A 27,591-nucleotide genomic window follows, 5' to 3' on the forward strand; every position below is an offset into this window, starting at 1 on the left:
ACCTATACCCACACTGAACCAGAGCACTAAAATACAAGGAAACTTTTATTTTCAATTTTCATCAAGAAATTTGCTGTGGTTTTTTATGCTTTTGGTTCTTTTCCTTTTTTTTTCTTCTTCTTCACTTTATTTCATTCTAGCCGCTCAGTGGCTGGAGCCGCTGGGTTCCTGGTATTAAAAAGATGCCAACAGAGGTAGCTGTGTCTTGCCCAGGGGCCCGGCCCACTCTGAATATCCCAAAAAAGGAATAAAAGAAAACACAAAATAAACCCAACAAAATAAAACCAAAAGGAGGAAGAAATTCAGATCATTTTCTTCAAGCCTGGCGGGAACCCACAACAGTTTGTGTGTAACAGACGTTACAGTGGGGAGAAGCCAGGGCCCAGACAAGGGCCAGCCCGCCAGCTCCCTGCAGATGGCGCCGGCGCTACTGCTGCATCTCTCTCCAGCAGGAAGGGCACCGCTGCCCCTCACTCCCTCCCCTCCCCCAATGCACAGGGGGCTGTTCCTTTACAACAGGGAAGATGGGGCAGAAAGTAGGAGAGAGTCTCTCAGGCCCCCAGGGGAGAAGCTGGGACAAGGGAAAGAGGAAGGTCACTGTTCAGAGGTGGAGGTGGTATCATCAATCTGGATCTTCACTGCTGCTGGGCTACCTATAAGGAAAGAGAACAAAGAGTCAGAATTCCAGACCACAAGAATCCACCAAGGAAACTCACTGATAAAATAGCCCCACCTGCTTCAGAATGTAAAGCTGGGGACACAAAGTAAAGTTACAAGTTCCAGAGTTGCTCTGCAGGAAGAGTCTGCCAGAAGAAAATCGCCCTACCTGCTGTGGAGTAGGTTCAGGTGCCCGGTTTGCCAGGCGGCTGAGAATGTTACGCTCTGACATCTGTAACCTCACAGCAACCGGGGGAATTCGGGCAATGGTAGCTGGGAGTCGAGTCACATCAGCTTTCATATCACTCAGCAGTTCTTCCAGCTGTTTCAGAACTGCAGGGGGGCAAAAAAAAGATGGTAAGCTATGGTGGTCGGGACTGAGATCCTTCTACTACAGTGAGCCAGCCCATCACTTCTAATGACCAAGTGACTCCAATATGCTAGAGTGTTAAGTGTTGTCTTTTGTCACTGAGTCACTTGACCTGGCCCTCCACCATGCTCAAATTCCTATTTCTCGTATTTCATTTCCAAGTGTCCATGATTCTATGCTTTTTAAAGTCACCTAACTCTCATTCTCCCTTGCTCTCTATTCTCTATTTCTCCCACTTCTCAAGAGAAGCTTATTTCTGTTGTTTCCTTTTCTTGCTTTTGTCTTTCCTCTCCACGTTCTGGATTTATCTCCTACTCCCTTTGTAACAACCTCATTTCACCCTCCACCTTCCTTGCAATGTTTTACCTTAATTAGGAACAAAACGTTGAACAGGGTCTAGGATTTGAAGGAATCTTAAATAACCTGACATTACCTCTGAAGTGTCCCAAATGACACTATATTATTCTGCTTTGCTTTCCACCTCCAAGAACCTGAATATATTAAGAGTTAAAAGAGGAAAAGAACTGCTGTCCTCGATTGCCTCTAAGATATTAAGTTCCCAAGAAAGAAAGCAAAGGTTCCCAGCACATACCAAACTCCCAAAGGGGCCCTGAAAAAACGTTTGAAAACAAGTATGTGTGTGTTGGGGAAATGGTAGGGGGAAGGAGGCTGAACCAGCAGGAGGCAGGGGAGCCACTGGCTACCTTTGTGCAGGACTGCATTGGCTGGCTTGTTTCCTGCCATCGACTCCTTGGACAGGTGCTGATGACTCTCTGCCAAACACTCCACCTCAGCAAAGCGGGTGTTTAGGGCCATGGAAGGGTGAGAGGGGTCCTCTGACATGTTCAGGTAAGCTGCCCGACGCAGTTGTTCCTCAATTACCAGGGCTTGCTCCAAGAGCTGGGCAAGGATGAAAAGGAGAAGGGAGTTGAGACTGACACTATTTCTGATGGGCCTCTCAGCCTGATCCAGTGGGCTTGCCCTTCCTCCAGGTAATGAGAACCTATAAAGAACTTTATGGATGGCCTCCCACACCCAAACAGTTCAACAATGCATTGTTTTTTTTGATTGGGATCCATCATGATTTTAAAAACCCTTTATTGATTCTTACATATAAAAGATAAAAATTCTATTTATAAAATACAGAATGCATAAAGAATTAAAATCATACATAATCTCACCTCCGACAGATATTGTTAACATTTTGATGTTTTTTCCCTCAGGTTTTTTATGCATATGTATTTTTTACATAATTGAGATCATACTGTATACATATCCATATTATGTTTTCACCTTCAAAACATGTTTTTGAATGGTTGCATGGTAGTCTGAGTCCATGATTTCTCTGATTAGAATATACCTACCATCCATGTCATTTAGGCTGTTTTATTCTTTAAAAATATTTTTATTTTCTTTTATCTCCTTATCTCATTCCCACTCTCCTTCCTCCCTTAATATGCAACTATCCTAATATACTTAACTGTGTGTCTTTGTGTGTTCGTGGGTATTCTGGAAGATTTCAGTATTATTGCTCCAGATGCATGTTTTTAATTTACAGAAGATTGTTATATACATAAAATGCTATTTTTTACTTTTTCCACTACACATTCTTTTTAAAACGTCCGTCTATGTCGTTATTTGCACATATATTTTGTTGAATTCACATTTTACCTATCCATTCTCCCAACATCAGACATCTGGTTGGCCTCCTGGCCCCCACCACCAAAAACCATACTGTAATGAACATTCTTGCACATGTCATCTGATGGAGCTGTGTAAGGGGCTCTTTGAAATGTATTTCAAGGAGCAGAACTGCTGGTTCATAAATTATGAGAAGAGTTAATTTGACCAAGTATCCATTGGTTCTTAAACAATGAATCCATTAGGAGCCAGGAAAAAGGATGGTATGAGAATAATTGGCTGTTTTTTCTTCCACAAGACCTGGCTCTGTTAGGGCCTACTAACTCCCTCCCAGACAGACCAAGCATCTCCTTTCAATCAATATACTCTTGCCTCCTTCACTAACTCCTCCCTCCTTCCTGCCCTGAACTATGAGGTTCCATATAAGGAACCAGGTTCTGCCATTGGCTGTTGTTCTTTTACAGCATTCTCAAGAAATCGCTCCTCTCCTAGCTTCAGCCAGTACCTCTATGCAGGTAACTGATGCTTCTCAAATTTGCATCTCATGCTCCATTACTTGGATCCCATTCATTTATGGTGGTGGGGAGGGAGTGTTTACTTGTGAGAAACACTAAACAACTTGTCTAAACTGAACTCATCATTCTTTTCTACAGACTTCTCCTGACTTACCTACATCTGCCAATGATAATTTTCTCAGTGACTGTTATGGATTAAATTCTGTCCTCCAAAAACATGTGTTGTAAATTCTAACTCCTATACCTATGGACGGAAACCCTGGTAGCATAGTGGTTAAGTGCTACGGCTGCTAACCAAAAGTTGGCAGTTTGAATCCACCAGGAGCTCCTTCAAAATTCTATGGGGCAGTTCTACTCTGTCCTATAGGGTCGCTATGAGTCAGAATCGACTCAACAGCAATGTGTTTTTTAATAGGTATACCTATGGACACAACCCCATTTGGGAATAGGGTTTTCTTTGTTATGTTAATGAGGCCGTATCTGTGTAGGGTATATCTCACACCAAACACTTTTGAGATACAAAAGAGCAGATTAGGCACAGAAGCACAAACGAGAGCAGACTGATGCCAGGCCACATGAAGACACCAAGGAATCAAGAAAAGAAGGTGAAAAGAGACAAGGACCTTCCCCCAGAGCTGACAGAGAGAGAAGGCCTTCCCTTAGAGCCGGTACCCTGAATTCAGACTTCTATCTTCCTTAACTGTAAGAAAATAAATTTCTGTTCATTCATTAAAACTACCCACTTGTGGTATTTCTGTTACAGCAACACTATAGCAGCAACAAAGACAGTGACAGGCTAAAACATAACATGGAGTCTCACTCCCTTGCACCTAAAATCTAGTAAGTCAAGAGTCAGCAAATTATATTGCCCATGGGTCAAATCTAGTCTGCCACCTGTTTTTATATGGTCCAAGAGCTAAGAGTGGTTTTTACGTCTTTAAATGGTTGAAAAAAAAATAGTTCATGACACTTTGTGAATGTTACATGAAACTCAAATTTTAGACTCTATAAAGTTTTTTGGAATGCATCTAATGCTTATTCATGTATGTATCAGTTATGGCTGCTTTCACATTACAATGGCAAAGTTGAGTATTTGCAACAGAGACTGTATGGCCCACAAGGTCTAAAATATATACTGTCTGACCCTATGTAGAAAACATTTGCCAACCTATACAGTAAATCCTGTAAGTTCTTTAGTATTTGGTTTCCTTTATCCCTATCTTTTTCCTTTCCCACAACTAGCATGACAGCACAAGCCCTTGATACCTCATGACTATATCACAGTTCTATAGTCTCATGAATGCTGTTCCACTTCCCTTGGTCGTATTAAAACTCTGTTCACAAACCTTCAGTGGTTGCCCATTAACTATAGGGTAAAGTCCATACTCTCTAATTTCGTGCCAAAACCCACCTACTAACCTCTAGCCCTTACCTCTTTCCAACCTACCTCTGACCATCACCCAACACAAATGTTTTCTACAGCCCAAAAGAACTATTTGCTATTTCCAAATATCCTAAGCCTCTATGTCTTTGCTCAATCTAATCCTTTTGGTTCAAACACATTTCTGTTTCTACTCAACAATCTCTATCCCACCCATCAACGCTTAAGTCCAATGTCGTCATCTCCATGAAGCCGATTGTGAGCTCCCTTTCCACTCCCCATGTTCCTCTGGAGAATGTTCTTAAGGCATTCAGTAGTCTCCCTCCAGACACACAGAATGGCATTCATCTGGTCACACATGTGTCTCTACTGTATTAAAGTGAAAGTTTGTCTAGAACAGGCACCACGCTGTATTTATCTTTTCATCCCTTTGTCAAGTGGTGACTTGGCACATAATGCTTGAAGGTTTATTAGTGTACATTTCTCCCCACACACCCCTCTATTATTCTTAGCCTAAGAGCCATGTCTTATCTTCTTTGTATCCCATTTGGTGGTCTGCACATAAAGTGCCTTCAACAAACATTTGCTGAATTACTGAATGAGACTCCCTTCAGTCCTAGGCTTAGCCCTAATGATTCTGAAAACACAGCTTTGCCTTCACGTCTCCTTTCTGCAACCATTCCCACCCGTTCTCCATACAGTTATCTCTTAGACCCAGAAAAAAAGTACCACAAGCCCAGTAACAGCCCTGCCTCCTCAGAGATCTAATTCAATTCCACCTCTGTATAGCTTTCCTGAACACCCCAACCTACAGTGTTCCCCAACAAACCCACTGCACTAGTCTATATCATTCATGAGGCACACAGTTATCTACAGTTCTTGTACAGCTGGTTACTTTTCAAGTCTGTATGTCTTTATCCCAAATGCTTAAGTTAACTGGGAGTACAGCCCTTCATAGGATAAAAAAGTAGGAGCAGTTAAGTAGCTGAAGTACACAGAACACAATAAACAGTACGGCTGAATGAACGAACAGATGAATAGACTCCCTCCCTTTGCAGTCCCTTCTGCACTTTATGAAGTTGTATTCCTCCCCATCCTGCTCACCTTGAACCTTCGGGCTAAAAACTTATTTTTGATCTCTAAGAAATTGCCACGATTCATTTCACCCTTGAAAGGCTCGTTCAGGATGGCATAGCGAGGGTCATTCTGGATGTCTTGCCACCGGGCATAGCCATGACTATTGGAAAAGTGCTCAGGAAAAACAAAACAAGGGAAGTAAGAACCTCAGAGAAGGAGAGCTTCAGAGCCCTTTACCAAGGACCTTAGCCCAGACTTAGGCAAAGGATACTTTATGATGCCAGCCAGCAGCCAGTAGTCATGTCGTCGATGCCAGATCTCGTAAGTCTTCTTGGTGACTGTGGCTGCCCGCTCCTCATTCTGCCAAAGTGAGTGCAACTCTAAGGAGGAATTTACAGAAGGTTGAGGAGAAAAAGACAAACAACTGTGAGAATTCAAAAAGCTACTAGTTCCTGCTCCCAGACACCATCTTAGTAGTATGCCTCTGGCTCTGTAACCTAGAACCCAGGGGAGTACACCCTCAGCCTGACATTCCCTAATCTAACAGGGGTCCTGCCTCTGAACGTTGGTTTCTGACAGGAACCTCAATTTCACCTGAGATCCTTCTAGCCCCAGTGGTGCCTTCATTTCCATACCAGTAAAACCACCATCTGCAATGTTGAACATGAAACGCTGTTTGATATTTTTCTTCTGCTTTTCATCATTCAGGTCCTTCGGTGTCTCTCCATTCTGAAGCATCACTTCTTTTTTCTCTTCTTCTTCTTTTTTCTCTTCTACAGAATATGGACCAGAAAAATGTCAGCTGCAGAGAAGCCTAGCACCACAGCCCTTACACCAACAGCACCATATGCTGCAAGATATCCATTCATCTCCACCCCTTCTCCACAGACGTTTCTCTCAGACCCAGGAAAAAGGTGCCACCAGCACACTGACAACCTAATGTGGGAACAAATTAGAGTTTTTTAACCTGAGATGAAATGACTACGAGTGTGGCTGGGGAAGCAGGGGGGAAAATGAAGTCCTGGCTTCTGGTTTAGAGTCTTTCTAAACGACAATTAGCTTCTCCAAACACCCACCTTTGTCCTCTACTACAATGGGGGTCAGATCTATTGCTGACTTCTCCTCCATCTTCTCCACATCAGCAACACCTGGGGGCAACAGTTGGCATTACGAGACTATCTAACGAATGTTCTTCTCTGTTCCACACTACTGTCCAATTGGAATAATCCTAAAAATTGCTAGAACTAAACTCCAAGGCAATTCAGGCAATTGTAGCTCGGAGTCAAGTCACATCAGCTTTAATGTCATTTAAAACACACACACCAAAAAAAACCAAACCCGCAGCTGTCAAGTCGATTCTGACTCACAGCGACCCTATAGGACAGAGTAGTACTGCCCTACAGGGTTTCCAAGGAGCGGCTGGGGGATTCAAACTGCTGAACTTTTGGTTAGCTGCCAAGCTTAGCCACTACACCAGAAAAAAAAAAAGACCCAAAATTTATAATCAAGCGTTCAGGCCTCTTCAGTCCGTCACTTCCTCCTGGTATCCACAGACTGGCTGGATATGGAGCTACTATGGTTCACACAGGGACCTCGGTGCTTGAAAAACGTGGATACCTTTGGACTCAGTCTCCATAGGTTCCTCTGTTCTCTCCTTCACCTCAGTCTTTTCCACTTTCTCCTCTCCCTCAGGAGGGTCAACAAGGACTTTTTCATCCTCTGAGGCAGGGGCAGGGGGCTGTGTACACTTCAAAGGAAAAAAAGAAGATGAAGCAGACAGCACCAAAACAGAAGAGTGGGCTTATTCATTTCCCTTTGATATGGCATCCAGTTAATCATCCCCATGCTCTTACTTCAACAGTGGCCTCAGGGACTGCAGATTTAACCTCCTTTTCTCCTTCTGTGTTCTCTTCTTCTTTGAGGCTATTTTCCTCTATTTTAATCCCATCCTCTACAGACCAATAGAAGGCAATCAATTAGGAAGAAAGCCCTAGATAAGAGAGGTCATGCCTTCCCAGTCTGTCTCATCTTAAAATTGTCCTCTCGTGCCTTTAAGAGCCAGCCCTATTCTTAGGACAGCCCTCCTAAACTGAGAGGGAGACTGCTGTATGTCCTGCCACAGACCCCCCCATTAGAGCTGAGAACAGGGGAGTAAGAATGCACAGGCCAGGACGAGAAGAGCAGGACAGAAAATGGCAGTACAGGGAGACTAACCAGTGGGTGGGGCAGGTGCAGGAGTATTAGGTTGCGTGTCCCCTGGAGTGGAGGGTGTAGGAGTCTTTGGGGAAGGTGACCCTGGTTGGGACATTTTCTTGTTTTCCTCTACTTCAGCCAGTTCAGGCATGCTCCAGCGCCCATTCACATGTTCAAACTCCTGAACCTATAGCAAGAGAAGTTGAAGTCTCCGTTTCAGCTCTTTCCCATTGGCCCTCCACCTTCCCCTAGAAACCCTGAACAATGGGAGAGGGTCAGGGTTCACCTTCTTCCGAATCAAGGACATGACACCAATCCTAGTAAGAACATGCTGGCGAGACAGGCCTTCTCGGGGGACCCCATCGGCAAAGGTCTCAGCCCCATCTGCTCCCGGCTCACATAAATGCCGCATAAAAAGAGAAACATAAGCCCTGTAGTAAAGTAGTAGAGAAATGAGTAAAACAAGGCCTCATGCCAACTCCCAGATCAGATTCTTTCCCACCTCCAGTTAGGCATTATCCCAGGCAAAGACATGGCTCCATCTTGAGGTGAAGCCCACCATCACACTGGAAGACTGATGACCCCACACCATGCCCCAAGTTCACCCCCAGGGGAGCTAGGAACACAAAGAACTCTATTACTAACAGTGTCACCTGCCAACTTCAGCAGAGGTAACAGCCAATTTCCCTGCACAGCCTAGACCAGAACTGTGGAATGACTGGATAGAAACCCTTGCTCTATATCAGTTGCTCCAGCTCTCAACTTACTTGAACTCTTTCTCTGATTTGCCTCGCAGATCTCTCACAAGCCACTGGGTGGTAAAAGCATCCTGAGGGGGCATCCCATATCGCATAATTGCATTAAGAAAAGCTTTTCGCTGACGAGCATTAAAACCAAGTACCTAAGGGGAGAAGGACTCCAGGTTAAAGGGGAGCAGGTCTTACTCCACCAAAGACCCAATATCTGGCCCTCACCCGCTCCTCCTTAGAATCTTATGGTACTTACTTCAATATTCCCACCAACACGAGCCAACAGAGGAGGCAATGGCTTATCTTTGTCATTCCGCAGGCCCTTACGACTGGGCCTGCGGGGAGCTGCAAGAAAAAGATGTATGAATGACAATGGCAAGGATATATGACAAAGCAGTACTTAGAAAACCAGCAGAAAGGTACAGGTCTCACCTTCTGAACGTTCATCAAAGTCTTCATCACCTTCCTCTGAGGCCACTGAGTAATCGGACTGGTTGTCGGACTGGTCGTCCTGCCAATCTGGAGGGAGAGAGGGCAGATGAGCGGGGCCCACTGCTCTAGTAGAACGGCCCATGAGTGGGGGGCGGGGCCGGCCACACACACCTCGGTCCTCCTGGGAGCCATCATTGTAGTTGACCTGTTTACGGATTCTTTTTCCTTTGCCCAGATTTCGGGCAAGATCTTCTTGCTGCTGCTCATAATGGTGCCGCAGCAATTTCTCCCAGTAGTCAGGGTCCACACTTTCTTCCTGTTTTATGATTTCCCGTTCTACCTCCTCTTCCTCCTGGGACAGAGGGAGGGCCTGGACTCAGAGGTGCTGAAGTCAGTACCACTAGCCACCCCTGGTCCTCACCGTTCCCATTCTGCTAGCTCCTTTCATGACTGGACTCTTAAATACTGAGTGTACCTGCTCAGATCTAACATAAAAGAAATTTAACTGGCAGGACATGGTTCCTCTCGATCTGTATAGAGTAGCAGTCAGTCACTATAACTAAAGAAAAACACAGGATGGAGCTGTTTTCACAAGAATCAGGAAGAGATAGTATGCTTTTTCTCTCTCTTTTACAGATGGAAATATAGTTTGGGAGACAGGAAAAAGTGTAAGTTAGAGCCTTAGCCCATGGTGACCCCATGTGTTGCAGAGTAGAACTGCATTCCATAGCGTTTGCAAGGCTGTGACCTTTCAGAAGCAGATCACCAGACTTTTCTTCCAAGGTATCTCTGGGTGGGTTCTAACCGCCAATCTTTCTGTCACCATGGGGTCACCATAAGTTGGAATCGACCTGACGGTAACTGGTTTTAGAGCCTTAACAAGGCAGAATAGAGAAGCTTATGAAACATTGCAAAAGATTTTTGTAAGAGATAAAATAGAAGAGCCATAAACCTCTATACATAAAAGTTTACAAACTGTCTGAAAAAAAAAAAAAAAAAAAAAACCACGGTCCAATGTTTATGTTCCTCTGAAGGTCTTGTATTTTTTGTCAGACACTCAAGGATCACTGATTCCAAATCCCTTACATTGTAATTAAACTGCTGCTAATAATATAAGATTAGAGGCAACCTGAAAGTTCACCATTATGGACCTGTAGTACTCCCAAACAAGGACAGGCTATGTAACCGAAAACAAAAAAAGACAGAAAAAGGAGAAAGCTCTTTATGTCTTTATATACTGATTCAGACTATATTTCCAGGATACATTAAGTGGACAAAAGCAAGGTACAGCATATTATGTACAATACACTACTTTTATGGTAAGAAAAGAAGTATATGCATGTGTATGTACGTATACATACATATAAATGTGTAATTTGTATACACGTAAAATATTTTTATAATGATATACAAGAAACTGAAAACATTGACTGTCCCCAGGGAAGGAGCTGGGTAGCCAGAAATAGAGGTGGAAAAGAGATATTTTTTTATCTCTTGAAATGTTGAACCTTGTGAATTGTTACACATCACTTACTAAAGTTCAAAAAATAAACTTTAAAAATATTTTAAAGAAGTACAATTACCCTAAAACGAAGACGAGAAGATAAGGAGGCAGGGAAACTAGAGTACTGGAAATGAAACAACCAAAACACAAAGAGAATGCTGACACACTGTGAAAAATTAACTAACATCACTGAACAATTTGTGTAGAAATTGTCAAATGGGAACCTAATTTGCTGTGTAAACTTTCACCAAAAACACAATAAAATATTATTAAAAATATATACATGTACTTTTTTAAAGAAGTAAACAGCAGTTGCAGTCACTAATCAGAGAGCAATTCGTATGGTTTATAGTCATTAGCAGATATTGTCAACTGGATGGCGGGGGCCCCTACCCTCACTTCCCAACCACTTAGAGCACATGCTGCCCTACCACTTCTTCGTAGTCACTGCTACTGACAGGAATAGAAAGCATCTGATCAGTAGGGTAGTGTTTGGCTAAAAGTTACTAGCCTATAGATCTATGTCAGACTTTTTAGCCACAGCCACACATAAACTGCATTATTACTAGCACCACCTTCCTAAACAAAGATAATAGGTATATATCAGAAAAACACAGCAAAAGGAAAGGTTACCAGAGCCAAAAGAATGAGAAGATGGCAAACACCACCAGAAATCTATGCCAATTCAAAGAACCTCGAGATAAGTGGTTTAAAGGGGACCAGGAAAGAGAATGGATTTTATTTTTCATTTTATATCTTTCTATGTATCATTTGGGGGAAAAAAAATTTTATGATAAGCCATATATTTCTCACTGTTCTAGTTTTCTTTTTTATACTATAAAAGACGAAGACAAGGGGGAAACAAGCAACAATTCTCATCTTTTAAAAAGCACAGTGATAGGTTGCCTAGGTCTGTATTTATCTTATTTCCTGCCTTTTCTCGAAAGATACTGATGTAGCAAACAAAAACTTATTTGTAGGGTTAACAAAACACGTAAGAGAAAAATGAGATTCTCGTAAAGGGTGAATACGGCTGATAGGAGTCTGAAATCTGGCCATGGCCTTTCTGACCGTCAAGGCAAAGATGAGAAGGTGGTTAGTCATGTTAAGTCTTGGTATCCAAGGGAAGAGGTATTATCAATTCATCAAGGTGCTAACTTGCCTACAGATGTTTTCCTCCTATCTCAAATACCATTTTGGTGTCAATCCCAATTTGCACACCAATCACCATACACAGCATTGTCTTGGACTCATACTCACCCCCATTTCTTCTTCCCGCACCACATACTGGGCTACTTTAAATGAGCTCAAATATTCATTCATGCCCTGCAATTCTGTGTCTTCAGTCTCATCCTGGTTACGGTCCAGTAATCGCTCAATGGCCTTATCATCATAATGGATAACACTGCTATCTTCTCCCTCTTTGTTGTCACCTCCTAGAAAGAATCAAGAAGAGGTCCATACCGTAAAGTTGGCTTCAGCAGCTGCAGTGCAAAAAGCAAGTTCCACAGGACACTAGGTCCAAGTCCCAGAACCCTAGGGATCAAAGATACTCCCTACCCTCTAGAAGGCCAAGCCCCACACCAAAATTTAAGTTTCTGACCAGCTCACCTCCATCTGTGGCTTCATCCTTGAATAATTCCTCAGTGCCAAACTTGAGAATGTCATCAAGCTCCTGTTTGGACATGGATCCAGTCTTGGAACCTAGCCCAGGCCGCACCACTAGATGTGTCAGCATCATTTTCTTCTTTGCCACCTGCGTGATGCGCTCCTCTACTGACGCACGGGTCACAAACCGATAGATCATCACCTTCTTATTTTGGCCAATACGGTGAGCTCTGCTAAAGGCCTGGAGTTGAGCAGCAAAGTCAGAAAATGAAGTACTCATATTTTCCTGCTTCTGCTCTTGCCTTGAATTCCACGTAATAGCTAAATCCAGTACAACGTAAGGGCTGCAGCTTGCCTTCATATAAAACTTCCTTTTGCACTGTCATGTTACCCAAAATAGCACCATAGCTAACCCAATCTCTCTGGCTCACAATAAGATAAAAGACAAAAAGAAAATCTAATGTTTCTGACTTAAACGACTAATTCCAGTTGGTGGAGTCCTCACAGAGAACACTGTGTATTTCCAATAAGTTACTGTATACCGAAACTGCCACTTCTGCTCACCTGGATGTCATTATGCGGGTTCCAGTCAGAGTCATAGATGATAACTGTGTCAGCTGTGGCCAGATTGATTCCAAGGCCCCCAGCTCGAGTGGAAAGCAAGAAGCAGAACTGCTGAGCACCTGGGGCTAAGAAAGGAACCCAAAACACCATTAGAAGTCTCTTGAATTTCAATTAATAAATGTAGAAGAAATGACAGAAACATCAAACCCCATTAAGCAAACCACAGTAATAATCATGGCAAGCAAGGTCCATCAGTGGGTTCTAAAATTAGTGCACTGAAGTTTAAGAAAAACAGGATATTAGCATAGTCTCAAAGTATTTCTCAAGGTGTTTATCAACTACAATCGGAAAAATAGTAACTTTACAGTGGAGAAACTCAGCAGACACCACCTTAATCAAGTGATCAAAGTTAACATCATCAGCAATGGGACATATCAACATCATGTCGCCCCCGCCCAATATGATGCACTGAAAAGGACACAGTATCACTTCTGTGGCATTTTTTTCCAAAATGTATAATCTCAACGTAATCACGAGAAAACATCTGACAAACTCAAATTAAGAGACATTTCTACAAAATAACTGACCAGTACTCATCAAAAGTATCAAGGTCATGAAAGAAAAGGGAAGAATGAAGTGTCACAGATAGGAGAAGACAAAGAAGACACAACAGCTAAATGCAAGGTGGGATCCAAGACTGGCTCCCGAAACAGAAGAACATTAAGGGAAATCTTGGTAAAATTGAAATAAGTCTGTAGTTAGTTAATAACATTATACCCATGTTAATTAATTTCCTGGTTTTGATAGTTGTTCTGTGGTTATGTAAGCTGTATTATTCAGAGAAGCTGGATAAAGGGTATACACAGAACTCTCTGTATTATTCTTGCAAGTTTTAAGTCCAAAGATATTTCAAAATAAAAAGTTAAAAAAAAAAAAAGGTAGTATCTCCTGAGACAAGTCTGCCACTAACTTGCTGTTTGAGCTTGGGCAAGTTCTGATCCCTCTCTGGGCCTCAAGATACAAGCAGGAAGGCTAGACAAAATGGTCTCTCCTTTCTAGCAGAAAGAAACTCCAAAGGGAAAAAAAATCTCCTAGGAATAGTCCAATACATTCTTCCAATCAGGACATTCAAAAGCTTTACTCTTCTGTATCAAATGATAAAGAACCAAAAGAACTATACAGAAAAACAGATGCATGAGAAGAACAAGTTATCATTCCAAAGATACAACAAGTGAATAAGGATGCCAGGAAGTAAACCACTCCTTCCCTCTTACCATTGAAGCGGTCAATGGCCTCTTGACGCATGTTCCCAGTGATTCCACCATCAATACGTTCATATTTATAACCTTCATGTTCCAAGAAATCCTCTAGCAGGTCCAGCATCTTGGTCATCTGAAAAAGAAGCACAGATTAATTATGGAGAAGTAAGATGATAATCCCTTCCCTCATATCACTGAGGGCTGTCTACTATTGTCTCCTGAAGCTCCCAGCCGAGTTCACATATTACCTGGGAGAAGATGAGTACACGGTGCCCACCCTCCTTAAGGTTCTTGAGCATCTTCTGTAGCAGCAATAATTTCCCAGATGCTCTGATTAGGGCACTGCCATCATACATCCCATTAGGCATCTTAGGGGCTTCCTGAAAAAAGGAAAAAAAAATATTGAAAGCCCAAATGGAGAGGTTCCAAACCAGGGAGGAACGAAAGGTGTAACACAACGTACCATTGCAGCCACAGGGAAGAGATACGGATGGTTGCAGCACTTCTTAAGATCCATCACTACATTCAGCAGGGAGACCTGGTTACCACCACCTCGAGCATTGAGTGCTTCAAAATTTCGAGTGAGGATGTACTTGTAGTATTTCCTGCATGTTAGAAAGGCAGGTCAGAGTGCCTTTAAATGATTACTAATCCACTCACAAGGTCTGGAATTTTCTTTCCAACACATCCCACTTTGGAACTAAGGAAACTTAACAAGCAGCTCAAGCTTAAAAGTGGATTACCCACCACCACCAGTGTCATCATCATCATTATTTTAAATAAGTTAAGATATAACGAAGTAAGAGTTCAACCGAAGTTGAACTATGTGCTCTTGCTCCCTGGCATCAGGCTTCTTTAGGCCTTGCTTTCTCTTGTCCCCAGAAGCCTTGAAACTAACTCAGTGTTGGGAGGAATAAGAAACACTTTGCAGATCAGCAGATGTCTGTGTGTGCAAAATGGAGTCGGTGCTTCTGTCCCTTCCAACTCACTTCTGCATAGGACTCAGCTCCACACGCACAATCAGCTCTGTCTTGGATGGCATGTTCTTGAACACATCAGCTTTGAGCCGCCGCAACATGTGAGGTCCCAACATGTCATGCAGTTTTTTAATCTGGTCCTCCTTGGCAATATCAGCAAACTCCTCCAAGAAGCCTTCCAAATTGCTTTAGAAAAAGAAAAGGTTGATGGAGAGGGAGAAAGGAAGAAAGGAAAGTGACGTTAGGAAATGGGCTACCAAGAATTAGAAGAGTTAGCATTATGAGCCAATTATGGATAAACACACACTTACTGAAACCTCTCCGGAGTGAGAAAGTTGAGCAGATGAAACAATTCTTCTAGATTGTTTTGTAATGGAGTCCCCGTCAGCAGTAGTTTGTGCTGCAGTGAGTAGCCATTCAGGACCCGGAAGAACTGGTGAAGCAGACAGAGAGGTAAAATGCAATGAAAAAAATGGCTCTAGTATATCTCAACAAAACTCCAAGCTGTTTCACTGTTAATTACTAAGACTCGCCCACCTCCATCCCCTTGGTAAGGTTTCCCGTCCTGGCCACCAAGGGTATCGTGAATGAGGAAAGGACGCTGAGACCATTGTTTCCCTTTCCCTCTTCTCCTAGAAGGGTTCCTCTTAATGAGTGGGTGGTACAAAGGAACTAGAACTGAAGGCCATAGAACTGTGTCCCTACCCTCTCACCTTGGATTGGTTGTTCTTGAGCCGGTGGGCTTCATCCACGATGAGGCAGGCCCAATCGATAGAACCCAAGATGGCCATGTCAATGGTGATCAACTCATAGGACGTCAGTAACACATGGAATTTCACAGATGCCTCTTTCTGCACATGAAAGCAACCTGGTTACTACTGTTCAACCCCCCTGGTGTAAGCAAAACCAGGGGACTTACGGGGCTTCCCCACCTCCCAGCTATTATCCTGCAAACCAGCCCATAGCTGGCCTCTCTACTGGATCTCCCTTCTACTGAGATACCTTCATTCGGGAGGCCTTCTTGCCACCACGAATGGCATTGTCTTCAAAGGAGAACTCGTTCTCCCGGATAATGGCACGGCTGTCCTTGTCACCTACGTAGGTCACCACATACATATCTGGAGCCCACATTTCAAACTCCCGCTCCCAGTTGATGATGGTAGAAAGGGGGGCACTGACTAGGAAGGGGCCTTTGGAATGACCCTTTGAGGAAGAAGAGAAAAAGCAGAGTAAGGACTGAGCTCCCATCACATTAAAACCCCAGCTTCCTTCTCTACCTCTCTTCTAAGAGCTGTTGGCACCTGCAACGCTGCTTCTATGCTCACCTTTCTCTATGAAAACGCCCCACCCACTCATCTCCACCAAGCCATGACCCACCTTTACATAGAGCTTAAAATCTTATCTCCTCCATTAAGTCTACCCATACTAATTCCACCCACAATTCTGATTACCTCAAAACATAGTCATTCCTCCCGTACTGAGGCTCTGTGCACCCACCACTAATTCTATCCATGGCTCCATTCCCTCAAATCTTTGTGTATCTGTCTGTCTTACTATCATTCAAGTGTTCTTCAAGATGAACAACCTTTTTTTTCTTCCATTTACTCTCCTCAGAGGGAAAAAGAAAACTATGAACACAAAGTACCCCACAAGAGACCACAAAACTAATCACCCCAGCTTTTCTTACCTCTTTATAGAGGGAATAGAGGAAGACTGCTGTCTGTACAGTCTTCCCAAGGCCCATCTCATCAGCCAAAATAGTATCCGTGCCCTGGGCCCAGGAAAAGCGCAGCCAGTTCAAGCCCTCCATCTGATAGGGGTGCAGGGTTCCACCTGTGGCATCCAGGTACTCTGGCTGTCGCTCATACTTCACCGTTGGCTGAAGAATAAAACAGAGAAGTCAAGAGGTAGCAAAGAATTCCTTCCTTCCACAAGGCAGCAGCTGCCTCCTCATATGTTCTCACTACATCCTCCTTGACAGCCACAAAAAATTCTGGGGAAAAGATTCTCTTTGGTTGTAACGTTGTGTTGATTTAGGATCCTCCAGGAAGCAAGGCAACTAATCTATCAGGCAGACAAAGATCTTGGTACTACAGATCTCTGAGGAAAGACACATCATAGACTCCATACTGTTGTTGTTAGTTGCCACCAATTTAGTTCCAACTCATGACGACCTTACGCTGGCACTTATGCCTGGTCTTGTGCCATCTTCATGATCTTTGGTATGTTTGGGCCCATTGTTAAGGCTATTGTGTCAGTCCATCTCATTGAGGGTTTTCCCCATTTTTGCTGACCCTCTTCTTTACCAAACATGATGTCCTTTTCTAGCGATTTGGTCTTTCCTCAGCAGTACAATAATTCTGACAGTTAAGATCACTGAGATAAATTTAATGATACATTCCTACTAGCACAATCATTTTCACCTTAACCCTCCTCACGTTATATTACATAACCAAAACCCAGAAGAACTGAGCCATGAATTAAGAGTCAAAGACCCAGGTTCCAACATAAGTTTCACGAAAGCCTGGTTGTGTGATTCCCCACTGGACAACACTTCCTCAATCATATAAAACACCACCTCCTATGTTTTTATTTTTCTGGTGATGAAACAATCCTAGTGTTTTCTCTGGTTTACAGAGATACAGCGAAATAGAGGAACAGCATTCATGAAGCATTCTCAGCTATGAAGTTTTTTGCACATCATTACCTACAGCACCATCATTAGCCTGGAGCAGACAAGATACAGCTTCTCACCCACCAACCACAAAATCATGCCCTCCCTCTTCTGCCCCAACTCACATCAACTGTTGGTGTTTCAGGAGGCCTCTCCAGCTTCCTCAGCTTCACTTTCTTGAGCTTCTTGCCTGGCCGTCCTTCCTCACCCCTCATTAGCTCCCTAAAGAAGAAGGACATCAAACAGCTGCCCAGAGCCTTTCCCAGCAATAAACAACTCCACTCCTCACCCAAAGTCACTCACCTGTGATTCCAGTAGCTCTGCTTGAACAGGTCGTAGTCCTGTATCTCCACATCCTCACTCTCCCAGGATGCCTGATCATAGGGTAAGTCCCGCCACTTGATCAGGTAATGGACATGGCCCTTCTTGTCCACACTGCAAGGTCAAGGAGAGAAAACCCTCACAGCCAGAGAGCAACTCTCCTTTCCTCCTAAGTTAGCCTTGCTCTCAGGAACTGGCAACAATGTATGTTCCAAACTAGATCTCTAGGTATGCCACAGATCTTGCATGCATTTATAGCCTCTATTATACCAGTCTTTGCACCAAATGTTGTCTCTAATCTATACTCTCCTATGGCTCAAAAACCAAGATTCAGTCTGTTTATAATAATACACTAAGTGCCTTCCAAACGTAAGTTACTGATGACTTACATTTTCTTAATCCCTTTGCCAAAGGAGTCTCCCAATGGATGTGCTGCCCACCACCAGTGTGCCCAAGACAATCACCACCCTTGCCTGGTGTCTCTGGTACCTGTGGTTGAGGATTCGGTGAATCATCATCCACTCAGGTTTTATCCCATAGCGATAGAAACGTTCCTCCATCTCTGCAAATTTAGGGTCCTTGTTCTTTCGCTTCCGGCTCTTCTCTTCATCACCACCAAAGTCTCCAGAAGGTGGCTCATCCATATCATTCTTCCGCTGATAGTTTCGGAACATCACCTGACAGTGCAACTCCAACTGCGAGCAAAAAGAGAGTAAGTCAACAGGAACTGTGTTCACTCCTACCCACAAGGCTGTTTTCTCACTACCCTCTTCACTGTAGCCCCTATCTCTAACCTTATCTCAGGCTTACCTGCAGTTCAGACACCCAGGAGCAATGCCAATAAGACATGCCTTGCCATTTCACAAAGAACTGCCGCTCTGGTCGCCCCTCCAAGGGCTTGGGAGAGGGAGTATTGGGATCAGCGTCTGGAGGCCGAGGCACAGGTGTGGGAGATGGTGGCTGACCCCATTTCCAGATTAGGATCTTCTGAACTTTGCCCTTCAGAGCTGGACACTGACAGAAAAAGAGATGATCCAACAACAAATCACAACCATGGGGAGGAGATGGTATAGCCCACAGCATCAGCCTTGTCAAAGGATTATTAAAACTCTATTTCAAGTAAGAAGATCTAATTCTAGGATCCTTCTAGGGAGAGAGTAATAGAATTCCCTTTCCATTTCTGAACTTCTTCCGTGATTTGTCTGACACTATTACTCCTACCTGCTTAACAAAGCCAACAGCTAAACTTCAGTAAGAGCCCAGAACAAGTAGGCATAGTAAACATACCTAGAGCCCAGAATTCCTCTCTTGAGCAATCTCAAAGCAGTAAGTGGCCCCTTTAAGCTACTAAGATCTTGAGACAGGATGTCAAGACAGAATGTGATGGGCTAGAACAGTGCTCCATCCCTCTTAAACAAGCTGGCAAAACATCGACTCCTCTGTTCAAAGTCAGTCCTACATTTTCCCAAGACAAAGTTATGCCAAGACTACATAAGGGAGGAAAAATATCTGTCTCCGGGGTAAAAGGTCTATAGTCTTCCAATAACCTCGCCTGCACCTCAGGCTCATGACGCCTACATATTAAAGTGGTAAGCACCTCAGCTAGGTGCTACATGTTCACATCCCCCAACCCTGCCTGGGGTCAGTCACTCACTGTACAACGTGGACAGAGCCATTCGCCGTTGGGGATCTCTGGGAGTGGGGGGTTCAGGCAGTGGATGTGGTAGGAAGAAGGACAAGTATCACAGCAGAGCAGCTCCCCACCGTCCTTGCAGACCCGGCAGAATTCCATATGGTGGTCATCCTCCTCTTCAGGGTCTCCCCCAACCTCTTCCAGGATCTCCTCACCCTCTGAATTGTCCTCTTTAGCCTCCCACTGGATGCCCTCCTTCTCCTGCGGTAAAGAACCAGAGATTCAGATTATTACTACCCCTCCCCCACCACCACCCAAGTCTGAAACCACTACCCATCCTTCCTCTGAATGCTTCCCCGAAGCTCACAACCAGCAACACCACCACTTCTACTCCCACCCAATCCCAAAAAAGGTTTATCATCCCACCCTCTCCCTCGTGGGTCCCAAGGGGCCACAATGGCCAGGTACTCACACAGTGTGGGCAGCTCCACTTGCCCTCAGGAGCCTTCTCCATGTCGGGATCCAGGCAGACCATGTGGTACGCTCGGGGACAGGTATCACAGAGGATGATCTCACCGCCTTGCTGGCACACCTCGCAATAGTCCTGGTGGTCTGTCTCATAACCATCCACAGCAGTCACCTCCTCCTCGCCTGGGCAAGGAAGAGGGAAAGCCCAGTTATTAGAACAAACCTACCTCCCCCCACTCCCCCCACCCCGCCCAGAAAAAAAAACCCACCCACCTCCATCTCCTTAGGGAGATTCCTCCCCAATCATTCTGAACCCATCCCATCACATACAGGTACAAAAAAGAAACACACCTTTCTTTTTCTTTTTAGTGGTTCGGAGTTTCTTGCGGCTGCGGCTACTGCGGCTAGTGGAACCATCAGAAACAGAATAGCTATTGATACTGGCATCATCAAAGTCAGATTCCACATCCAAGTCGTCATCTTCACTCTAGCAGAATGAAAAGGGTAGGGTTAGAGATTCAAGCTAAGGGGAAGGAGAAGAGTGACAGAGAAAGGATCACTCTCTCACTGGGAGTACTAGAATTCAGCAAGGACTGTTACATACTGAGCCTATTCACACCTTGTTCTGTGGCCAACTCCCCACATTCTTATGCACCTACTGTGAAGGACAGATCCTGCCATAGGCAACATCCTTTTTGTTAAGATATGGAGTCCCCACCAAAGGGGTGGGCTGGGCTCTCACCGAGGATCTCTTACGCTTGGAACCAAAACCTCCCAGCTTGATTTTCAGGGGAGCTACTTTCTTGGGTTTAGGCTTCTTGGCATCAGGTACACGAGGGCTGCCCTTGGGCTTCCTCCGAGCATTAGGACCTAAAATCAGGACACAGCAAGTAAGATCAGACAATCCAAATATACATCAAAAAAACAGAAGGAAAAATAAAATCCCCACCTAAACTGGCTTCAGTAAATTTGTATAGCACCCCAAATCCCCCTCTTAAATCCAAGACTCAGTCCTCCCTCCCATCTTCTACCTTAGGGCTGGTAAAACAGCACTCCCGTGCCTTCTCTGTCTTTGCCATCTTAAGACTATACTAGTTCTCGCACTGCGTCTCATTTCACCTTTGCCCTCCTTGGTCTTGGCCTTGCGGATAGGCACCTCCACAGGGGGAGGTGGTGGTGCAACCTCAGTGACAGTCACCATGCTCTCCACCACAGCCACCGCTGCTGCTGCTGCTGCTGCCACTGAGGCCCCAGAACTGCCTTTGAAGGGGTTGTTGGTACTAAACTCCCGCCACTTTGCACCCAAAACCATCATCATCTTGGAGACAGCAATCTTGGGGTTTTTGGCAGCAATGAGGGGTCTGGTGTAGAAATAGACAAGAAAAGAGAAGAGGAAAAAGTTTAATAGTAGAAAAAAGGAAAGAGAAGCAAGAAGAGATTACAGAAGCACTCTCCTCCCCCAGCCCCCAAGACCCTCCTGTTTACCGGACAAACTGGCTGAAGGCCTTGTAGTTGGTAAGAGTGCGATAATCCTCCTCTGAGAACACATGGTCAATGTCTTCCATGCCCCAGTCTTCCAAGAGCTGCGCAGACGATTTAGGCTCCTGCACAGAGAGAAAAGTCAAAAGACCTGGACCAAGCCCCTACACTGGCTAAGGGGATTTGAGTTGAAATGAAGGCTTGCACAACCAGGGTAAAAGAGCTAAGAGAAAATAATTAGAAATAGTTGGAGAGAGAATGTTCTAAGGTGCAGTAGAGTGTCTGGGAAACAGAAATGACAGAAGTTTAACAGTAGATGACACCATTCCCAAAGCCAACTCTTCAGACAAAGATTTGACTGGACTATAAGACATAAAATGATACTTTTGAAGAGTGTTTCTTAGCTCAAGTAGATACATGAGACTAAATAGACAGCTCCTGTCCGGAGGTGAGATGAGAAGGCAAAAAGGGACAAGAGCTGCTTGAATGGACACAGGAAATCCAGGGTGGAAAGGAGGAGCGTGCTGTCACGTTACATGGACAGCAACTAGAATCACATAACAATGTGTATATAAATTTTTGTATGAGAAACTAACTTGAATCGTAAACTTTCACTTAAAGCACAATTAAAAAAAAAAAGTTAACAGTACACAGAAGAGGATGGAGGTCCAGGCACCTTTGAATCATCATCATCGTCATCCTCTTCCTCCTCTTCCTTTCGCTTGGATTTGCTCTTCTTTTCTTTCTTAGGCCCAAGCTTCTTCTTCTTCTTCTTGCCAGGGGTATAGTCGCTGCCCTCACTGTCTGAGCGCAGAGCCACCTCTTCCTCCTCCTCCACAAATTCTGGCCCCTCCCCAGAGCTGTCTCCCAGCTGCCGGCATAAGAGCATACGCTGGAGCAGGGGAGGGGAGGAGAGGGAGACAGACACACACATGCTACACACATGCTCACCTCAGGACAGCCCTGAGGCTCATCCCCAGGACCTGGCCCGCCACTCCAGGGGTAGAAAAAAAAGCCCCAAGTCTTTCTCAGAGCTCCTCCCTTCTCCCTCTCGTTCCCTATAACATTCCAGTCACCCACTCACCTCCTTTTTTTGGCGTTTGCTCTTAGGGATTTTGGGGTCCCGAGGTTTCTTAGGCTTTTTCTTCTTCTTGAGCTTTGGGGTTTCTGCTTCTGATAAATCTTCTTCTGGGTCCTCCTCGTTTTCTATAGATATGTGGCAAAGAGAGGTAGGCAGGGAAAAGATCAATAGCAAAAAGTTAGGGCCTAATCCGGAGGCTTTAGACTTTATTCCCCCACCTCTTGTCCCAGATTCCACTGAAGAGAACTGCTATACTCCCCACAGAAGGAAGCCAATACCCAAGACAAAAACAGACAAAGAGAGAGCTGTATATACCCGAAATAGGACTGCAAGCCAGACCAGGCCCACCTCGGGCAGCTGTCCAGACTCCAGCCTCCTACCCCCCATTCCTAACAGCAGTCCTCTATATGTTCACCAGCGCAGATAAATCAAGCTGCTCAGAGTTAACAAATAAGAGAACTAGGTCTACACCTCTAATGACCCTGTGCTGCAACTAGTCACCAAGTATTCTATAAATGAAGAAATGAAAATGAAGGGCTCATCTAGAAGGTAAGAACTACAAACTTCCTTACAACATTCCCAGAATAACAGTTATAGAGATCCCAGAAGTCACACTCTTCAACAACCCCTTTGGGCATCACTGCTCAAAACAACCAGAATCGCCAGGTCCTGGGTTCAGTTGCCAGCCCAACCTCCCGCCTACTCCCAAACATAATTTCCTTTCCCCCATCTCCAGCCCTGCTGTTTCCTCCTCAGCTTCTCCTGGGTCAGTAGCCTTGCCTCCCCAGGGGCCCAAATCAGCCCAGCTGTCACCATCCCCCCACCCCCACCTCAACCAATCCTCCTCCCATCTGGCTCCACCTCCTCCCCTGGCTGGGAGCACACACAAAGCCTGGGTAATACTGAGAGCTCCTGGGCAGGGATAGGTGGAAAGGGGCACAGAGGGGGGAAGAGAAGGCCAGAAGGCAGCTTTCTTTGTAATAGACATTCACACCAGCACACCAGCTCCCTCCTCCCTCCTTCTCTCTCCCTCTTCCCAAGCCACCCCCGCCCAAGGATGGGGGGAGAGTGGAGAAGGGAGTGGAAAGAAGGAGGGAGTGCCTCACCCACTGAGGAGAGGGAAAATGGCTACTGACCGCAGAAGCCAGCCCAGGGCACCCAGCTGCCAACATAGGACAGACAGGAAGTGGCACAGGAGGGGGGTGGGGTAGAGAGGTAGTCAAGGAAAGACTGCTCTCACAGAAGACTTCCCAAATTATACCTGACCCTAGGCCCAAATGTCACCTATCTCTGTCATCTACTCTGGGATAACGTAGTTCCCAAGAGACCACACTCATGTCCTAGGCAAGGAAACCAAGACAAATAAAAAGGGTTCTACTGGTTGTGAGAGAGACTAGGTTACTCCCTCAATTATACTTATTTTTTTAATCATCAGAGCTTAAGATTTAACAAAGGCTCACTGGAGCTGTGGTCAGAGCAAATAACCTTCTCCCTAAGTCTCTGATACCTAAAAGACGTAGCTTGAGGAGTAGGAATCCACAAGAAATCTCTGAAGCTCAGCAACCTCATCTTCCCCACCCAGAATCCAGGCCACAAGATCCTAAACCACCTCCTATAGAGCCAACATATGGGATTCATATCCACACCAATAAAAAAGTAGCAGCACCTAGAGAATAGTGGGGAACAATATGCTTCCTTCAATCCACACATACTCTTAGATCCTGATCCCCAGAAGTGGCCCTAAAACGTCTCTGGCCCTGCCCATCCTGCGCTAGACAGATATGAGGAAACATGAGACATTAGACTGGACAAAGCGCCATCAGCCTCCCCTCTTCCCACTCAGCCCAGGATCAGGCCAGGCACAAGAATGCCCCTCCCATTCCCTTGGGAATGGAACACCAGCCTGGATCTCACCAGGAAGAATTTTCTTAAAGGCTTCTCCCCAGCAATCCCCGTGTCACCCCTCCAATCAGCTACGGTTCCATTCTTTCCCTTCACCACCTACGTAAACACTGGAAGTGAAGACAGGGCAAACCCATAGAAGCAAAGGAGACACCCTTTCATCCACCTACGACCCCTAAACTTTTCAGGCAGATAATGAGCTGATGTGGCAAATGGCAAACTGGCTAAGATATAGAGGCAGATTTGGGAAAGGGGCAGGAATGGGGTGTGGCAAGTAGAAAAACTGGGCCAGGCTACAGCTTGGGGTAGAGTTCACCCCGGGAGTCTGCACAGCTCCCAGTCAACACAGGTCAGCCCCATACCAAGGGGCCACTAGGAGGCCAAGATGTGGAACCAACAAAGCTCAACAGCACTACTAATTCTCATGCCCCTCGCAGAAAGGACAAGATCATCTACCACCATCACCAACTCACAACCCTCCTCGGACAACGGCAAAGAAATCTGCCACCCAACCCTACACACTGATGAGACTCAAGCCTAAGTTTTCTATCCCAACTGCTGAAAACTCAGAAACACGAGAAGAGGACACCAAGACTGACTCCTCTCCTAAGTGGCCTCAAATTAAAGAGAAAGCTTCCAACTTAGAAAATGCCAAATGTGGAAGCATCTCTCCCAGACCACCTCAACTTCCGGCTGGAGCTAAGAAGAGGGAAGGCAGAAGTGAAAGACATTTGATGGGAAACAAAAACAGGACCAGCAGGCTCCAGAATAAGGAGAAAAATATAAGCAAGGAAGATAAAGAACCGGCAGGTAGAAAAAAACAAAGCTAGAAAAAAAGGAGGTCAAGGGAACAAGTAGGTGACTTAGCCGGGGCTCTGAACAAGGAAAGACAAATGAGAAAGACATCAGCTTAGGAGCACGACATCAATCATCATCTGAGGATAGACAAGGGCTACTCCAATCAGACAAGGTGGTTATAACCATACGGGTTTGGCCAGTCCAAGGAGGCACCTTAAAACACAGATAGCACAACCCTTAACACCTTCACAAATACTACATACCACTACCCTGAACCCCAGGCTACTGGCACAGAGGCAGAAGCTTCTGTGGAAAAAGCCAGGATTATGTCCACTTACCAGGAGAGGAGGAGTGCCCAGAGTGTCACCTCCCTTCTTTTGCCTTTCCTAGCATAACCTTCAGGATATTACATACTCCTCTAGTCCCTATTTCTCCACTCAAAACATTCCAGCAATCTGCCTGGCTAAAAGCGCTCTAGATTCCGGCTGAGGAGCGCAATTCAAACTTCACACGGTGGGAACACAGAAAACCCGTAACTGATCAGAAGCTAAAAATAATCACATAGAGAATAAAAAGCACTTTCTTTTCTACAGTGGCAACTACAGTATCCTACTAACACAAATGCCTAGCTGGGTTCCTCAAACATAAGCCCTCAACACCGCATCCCACTAGCCTCCAGGAGTCCCAGCTACATTCACTCCTCCAAGGACCCACATATGGTAATGCCTGCCAGTCAAGAGTGCTCCCTCATCTGGGAACTGCAGAGCATTCCTCCAGAGGAGTGCAGCAAGCAGGCATCTCAGTCCAGGTGCCCAGAGGCACATGGCTTCCACCCTCCTCACACAACAGCTCTGCAGAAAGGAACCACTCCATTTGGATGCCCTCCACCTGAGACTGCAGAGAGACAAGAAACCCAACTCTGCCTCACCAGAGTCACTAGGGAAGACCCAAATGCCTCCTTCCTGCCCTGGGCCCTTGGGGAAGATGTTACCTGCGTGGGGTGGGGGCAGGCTGTTGTTCAAAAGTGCATCCATATCCTCCTCCTCACTGCCCGCTGAGCAGGGGGACGGGGAGCCCAGGCCCGACGCCATCCCCTTCCGCTCTTGGCCAGGGAATTGGCCCAGCTGCTCCTGCCTGCGGCCTGGGGCCCTCTACACTGGCCCGAGTCACTGTGCGGGGGAGGGGGGAGAGAAAGAGAGAACAGTCAGTGACGCGCAGTCCCCCTCCCCCACACCCACCCGCTCTTTCCGCCCACCACTACCACCACCACCACCACCCCCCACCCAGCCACCCTAGCAGGGCACCCGAACCACTCAGGCTGAACTTAGTTCCACACTCTTCGGGGGCAGCCCGGAAGCCAACTCCCCAACAGGAGCCCCTAGATGAGAAGGAGCAACACCCCCGAGGGCAGGCTGGTGCAGGCGTGGAGAGGGGAGAAGCCTGCTGGACAGAGCAGGGTGTGACGGGGCAGGGGGTGGGGGGCGTCCTAGTGGCCGCGGCGCGGAGGAGCCAGGAGAAGAGGCAGGCGGCGAGGCGCTCGGGGACACAAGGTCACTTGGGGGTGGGGGGGCGCCTCCCTGCGCCCAGGGAGGGGCCAGTCCCCAGACAGGGCAGCTCTCCAAAGGCTGTCCTCTGGGACAACTCAGGTTCTCCTCAGGAGCCGCGGAAACGAGGGGGCGTGGAGGTTGGGCGCTCCGGGGGTCCGGAGGCAGGGACTACGGACAAGGGAGCCCCCATCGGGAAGGGGGTAGGGCCACGTGTCCCGGGGGGCAAAGGAGCAAAGGGCGAGGGGGCAGGCGCCGGGCATTGTGGGAGACCAAGCCTCGGGTTGGGGGTGCGGGGGGCGAGACTCGGGCCCGGTTGGGGTAGGAGAAGGAGGGTGCTGGGCACCCTGCAGAGACGGGAGAGGAAGGGTTGGCTCCTCCGGATAGAGAGCAGTCCGCGGGTCTGGGGGCGCCTGAGGAAGTAGTGGGTGAAGGAACGACCCTCAGGGCTTGTCGAGCTGTGAGGGGCGTCTCTCTGGGAACCCCAGGCTCTCCTCACCCCGGAGCCGCCGCAGGTCGCGCAGAGTCTGGCCCGGTGTCACTCCCGCTCCGGCTCCTCCTCGCCGCGGCCGAAGGGGGGAAAATGGCTCCGGCTCCGGCGTCGCCTCTTAAAGGGCCCGAAACACCGGCCGGGAAATCCCACCGCACAGGCCCCGCCCCCCCGCGGACAGCCCATAATAACCTCAACCAACTCCAACCCCCCCCAACCTCCGCCCTCCTCCCTAGGTCTCCCGGGCAACCCCCGCCCCCTCGTCGCTCAGGCA

At 46.2% G+C, this 27,591-nt stretch overlaps 1 protein-coding gene and 1 non-coding gene across 7 annotated transcripts; both read right to left on the reverse strand.

Moving 5' to 3' along the window:
* Positions 1–93: 93 nt before the first annotated feature.
* On the reverse strand, positions 94–27,451 carry CHD4 (chromodomain helicase DNA binding protein 4). 6 transcript variants are annotated; one of them, XM_023741496.1, is made up of 40 exons: positions 27,327–27,451; positions 26,275–26,452; positions 22,587–22,708; positions 22,179–22,394; positions 21,509–21,627; positions 21,143–21,384; positions 20,766–20,893; positions 20,375–20,510; positions 20,028–20,167; positions 19,577–19,816; positions 18,733–18,936; positions 18,412–18,617; positions 17,905–18,036; positions 17,727–17,823; positions 16,615–16,806; positions 15,930–16,130; positions 15,641–15,778; positions 15,239–15,360; positions 14,940–15,113; positions 14,414–14,555; positions 14,199–14,330; positions 13,966–14,083; positions 12,692–12,816; positions 12,131–12,368; positions 11,780–11,955; positions 9,187–9,367; positions 9,016–9,102; positions 8,840–8,928; positions 8,602–8,735; positions 8,121–8,265; positions 7,856–8,021; positions 7,495–7,592; positions 7,259–7,388; positions 6,718–6,789; positions 6,277–6,414; positions 5,913–6,021; positions 5,669–5,801; positions 1,732–1,927; positions 827–990; positions 95–653 (listed from the first exon to the last, which is right to left on the reverse strand). In XM_023741496.1, exons 2-40 carry the CDS (start codon positions 26,372–26,374, stop codon positions 636–638), a joined length of 5,700 nt encoding a protein of 1,899 aa, XP_023597264.1. In that variant the 5' UTR covers positions 26,375–26,452; positions 27,327–27,451; the 3' UTR covers positions 95–635. The 6 variants fall into 6 exon arrangements, with proteins under 6 accessions (XP_023597260.1, XP_023597264.1, XP_023597262.1 ...); XM_023741494.1 differs by having other exon boundaries at positions 9,187–9,364; positions 20,028–20,206; XM_023741492.1 differs by having other exon boundaries at positions 94–653; positions 9,016–9,367; positions 20,028–20,206.
* On the reverse strand, positions 7,676–7,816 carry LOC111822613 (small Cajal body-specific RNA 11). Its single transcript, XR_002825754.1, has one exon. It is a non-coding gene; the product is annotated as a small Cajal body-specific RNA 11 (non-coding RNA).
* Positions 27,452–27,591: the final 140 nt, after the last annotated feature.

Source organism: Trichechus manatus, unplaced genomic scaffold (assembly GCF_000243295.1).
Source record: "Trichechus manatus latirostris isolate Lorelei unplaced genomic scaffold, TriManLat1.0 scaffold00182, whole genome shotgun sequence".
Lineage (NCBI taxonomy): Eukaryota > Metazoa > Chordata > Mammalia > Sirenia > Trichechidae > Trichechus > Trichechus manatus.

Bases quoted from the DNA above. Each gene is read 5' to 3' on its own strand.
- CHD4 (XM_023741492.1), bottom strand. From the start codon at position 26,374: ATGGCGTCGGGCCTGGGCTCCCCGTCCCCCTGCTCAGCGGGCAGTGAG. The intron at 17,824-17,904 runs GTGAGTGACTTT...CTTCTTCTTTAG, and splicing joins CAGAGCTACTGGAATCACAG to GGAGCTAATGAGGGGTGAGG. The intron at 5,802-5,912 runs GTATCCTTTGCC...CTTTTCCAATAG, and splicing joins CTGCTGGCTGGCATCATAAA to TCATGGCTATGCCCGGTGGC.